This window comes from Phoenix dactylifera, chromosome 16 (assembly GCF_009389715.1).
Source record: "Phoenix dactylifera cultivar Barhee BC4 chromosome 16, palm_55x_up_171113_PBpolish2nd_filt_p, whole genome shotgun sequence".
NCBI classification, from domain to species: Eukaryota; Viridiplantae; Streptophyta; class Magnoliopsida; order Arecales; family Arecaceae; genus Phoenix; species Phoenix dactylifera.
The window spans coordinates 8,174,022-8,177,274 of NC_052407.1; the positions used below are offsets into that span (position 1 = coordinate 8,174,022).

Consider the following 3,253-nt stretch of genomic DNA (forward strand, 5'->3'; position numbering starts at 1 on the left):
TACAATATTGTTTCTTGCCTATCACACAAATGGCCTTATTGGTCATCTTCAAAATTCAGAACCGTGCACGGATTGATGACCGACCGACCACGGAAATGACGAATATTTAGGAAACTCCGACTGGTTGACTCAGGTTTGGTCAAACCTGGGTCAATTCCAACCCATGACCCAGTTAAAATTCCTTCCGCGGTTCACAACTTTAAACGTTCAACGGTCAACATTCAAAGCTTTGAAACCGTCCGCGTTTACTACGCTGTTCAAAACTTTTTAGACTCTCACACACGCATATAAACACCCCCTTGCCTCTCTTTCTTCCCCTCCTCATTCCAAGTGCGAGTTCTCTGAATCCATCTCTTTCTTTCTCCTTCGTAATCTCTCTCTCTCTCTCTCACTCTCTTACCATGGCCTCCACTTGGAGGGCCCTGAAACCCCGCCGGAAGATCCCCTTCATCCAGAGGAACCCTGCGGCCGGGAATTTGAACATGGAGCCATCAATCCCAACCCATTTCCGCTGCCCAATATCGCTTGACCTTATGAGGGATCCGGTGACGGTGTCCACCGGAATCACCTACGACCGACAGAGCATCGAGACATGGTTCGAGCTTGGGAGACAGACATGCCCGGTCACCTACAAGGTGCTAACGACCGAAGACCTCATACCCAACCACTCCCTAAGGAGGATGATACAAGATTGGTGTGCCTCAAATCGCTCATCAGGCATCGAAAGAATCCCCACACCGCGGATCCCGGTGGCTCCGACCCAGGTATCGGAGCCGCTATCAGAGATCGCTTCAGCTAGCGCGAGAGGAGATCATGTCCGGTGCCAAGAATTGGTGGCAAAGATCAAAGCTTTGGGGAGGGAGAGCGAGCGGAATCGGAGGTGCATCATCTCGGGTGGTGCTGTCCATATTCTGTCAGCCTCTTTCAGTGAATTGGCTGCAGGATCTTTTGATAGCTCAACCTCAGGGGTATTGGAGGAGCTCCTGTCAGCGCTGACTGCTTTCTCTCCTCTTGATAAGGAGGCTCACAGGCACATTGGATCACCCGAATCTCTTAAATCCTTGGTCTCGATCCTAAAATGTGGAGATTTGGCAGGAAGGCTTAATGCTGCCTTGATGCTAAAAGATCTCGTATCTTCGTTGGATATTGACCGTGTCAATCTGGTGGCAGAGACCTATGGATTGATCGAAGCACTGGTCAAACTTATCGAGCAACCTGTTTCACCTCAAGCCACAAAAGCCTCTTTGGTGGCCACCTTCTATTTGGTTTCCTCAAGCGAGATCACTGCAACGAAGTTTGCGGAGATGGGGTTGGTCTCCCTGCTTCTAGAGATCCTCGTTGATTCAGATAAGAGCATGGTCGAGAAGGCTTTGGCTGTCCTTGATGGAGTTCTTAACTGCAAGAAAGGCAGAGAGACAGCTTATGATCATTCGCTCGCCATGCCCGTCTTGGTTAAGAAGCTGCTTCGTGTTTCAGACATGGCAACCGAGTTTGCCGTCTCGGCGCTGTGGAAGCTCTGCAAGAATTGTAAGCAGGAAAGAGGGGAGATAGCAGGGGAAGAGTGCTTGGTGGAGACTCTCCAAGTGGGGGCATTTCAGAAGCTATTGCTCCTGTTGCAGGTGGGATGCAGTGGTGCAACCAAGGTGAAGGCAAGCGATTTACTGAAGCTTTTGAATGGCGCGAGGAGGATGGGGGACTGCATTGGAACTGCGGATTTTAGGGGACTAAAGAGATCCTTCTAATTGTTCAGATGATTGAACAGTAGGAAAAGAGAGAACATATAAAACTTTAGATTTTGTGAATATTCAGTGTACAGAGATATGAAGATTCTTTTGTTAGGAAATACAAATTGATTCATTATTTACTACAAAGTAAATGGTTCATGCTGTGTTTGAATGGTGCCATTGTAGTGATTCTTTGATCTATGGCATATAGAACTAATAGCTTACCTATCATAGCCATAGTCGCAATTTCTGAATTACATGATAATTCACTCACAACTAATAAATTACCCAACAGCATTACAATTGTCCAAAAAATTATGAATTTTAATCAATTTTTTCATAGATCACTGAATAATTCATCAGTTTCATCCATTGTAAATGATAATTTACAGCATATGCATGTAGCATTTGGAGGCTATTATCCATTTTCTTTTTTAATATGAAGGTTACTAACATCAATTTTGTTTTGATTCTTGTGAATTTTGATCATATATTTTTATTGTTATTATGACCGTTGCTGCAGTTGCTATTTCTTGTTTTTGCATCCCACATGCACTCGTACATGATCAAAATTAATTTCTACCTGGGGATTTTGTTTTGATCATACTAATAATTCTGAAAATTTTCTCTCCTTTAGTCTAATCATTTACCCATATAATATCTTTACCATTTAATGTCAATTAAATATAATAGATTAAACAGAATAACATAATGCAACAAACAGCGCAAACGCTGATATTAATTTTAGGAACATAAAATGCCGGCAAGCATTCATCTCTCTCCTCAGTCTAATTCATGAGGCAAAAAATGTTAGGCCTGGAGCAGAAGTTGTTACTTGAATATCTAGATTACCAAAACATTTGAGAACTGAACCAAGTTTCAGATGCTAGAAAGCTGGATCCATCATTATGCTCAGAAAACTATAGTTATTGTGTTGGTCGATCCAATCTAAAATTTCTCAAGATAGAAGATGACATAGCTTCTATATCTTAGCTAATATTTCTCAGCACTTTTTTCTTCTTTATATTGTCATAGATTTTCGAGAAACTAATTAACATTAAAATCAACAAATAAATTGATAAGTTGTCCAAATATTTTTCTTCATATTTTATTTTTCTGTTTTAATTGAATTCTCTCTGAGGTTATCCCTTCACCTCCTTGTTATCAATTCATGAATTTAATCAAATGTTGGTTCTTCACTTCTTCTGCACCATGCTTGTTAAAGTGAAAAATGATAGCTAGTCCTAATTTTGTACTATAAATTGTACAATAACAACAGTCTATTTCAATATATATTCTGGTCATTGCCATTGATATCGCTAGCTTCATGCTTGTACCTTTGCTAAGATAGTCGGAGTTTAAAACAATATACATGATTACAAATATGACCAATTCAATCGTTGATCTTTTAACGTGTTAGCTGAAGCTTGAAGTCTGGTCTGTCAAATTCCCTGTTAAAGAAAAATGGTTTGAAGTACGTGCTCAATTGGTGCGCAGAAAAATTTCTTGCAGCCAAGCATGCAAGTAAC

At 41.2% G+C, this 3,253-nt stretch overlaps 1 protein-coding gene across 1 annotated transcript; it reads left to right on the forward strand.

Moving 5' to 3' along the window:
• Positions 1-325: 325 nt before the first annotated feature.
• On the forward strand, positions 326-1,881 carry LOC103700874 (U-box domain-containing protein 21-like). The gene has a single exon (XM_008782770.4). The coding sequence runs from the start codon at positions 402-404 to the stop codon at positions 1,740-1,742; it is 1,341 nt and encodes a 446-aa protein (XP_008780992.3). The 5' UTR covers positions 326-401; the 3' UTR covers positions 1,743-1,881.
• Positions 1,882-3,253: the final 1,372 nt, after the last annotated feature.

Excerpts from the sequence above, each read along its gene's own strand:
- LOC103700874 (XM_008782770.4), top strand. The coding sequence starts at position 402 with ATGGCCTCCACTTGGAGGGCCCTGAAACCCCGCCGGAAGATCCCCTTC.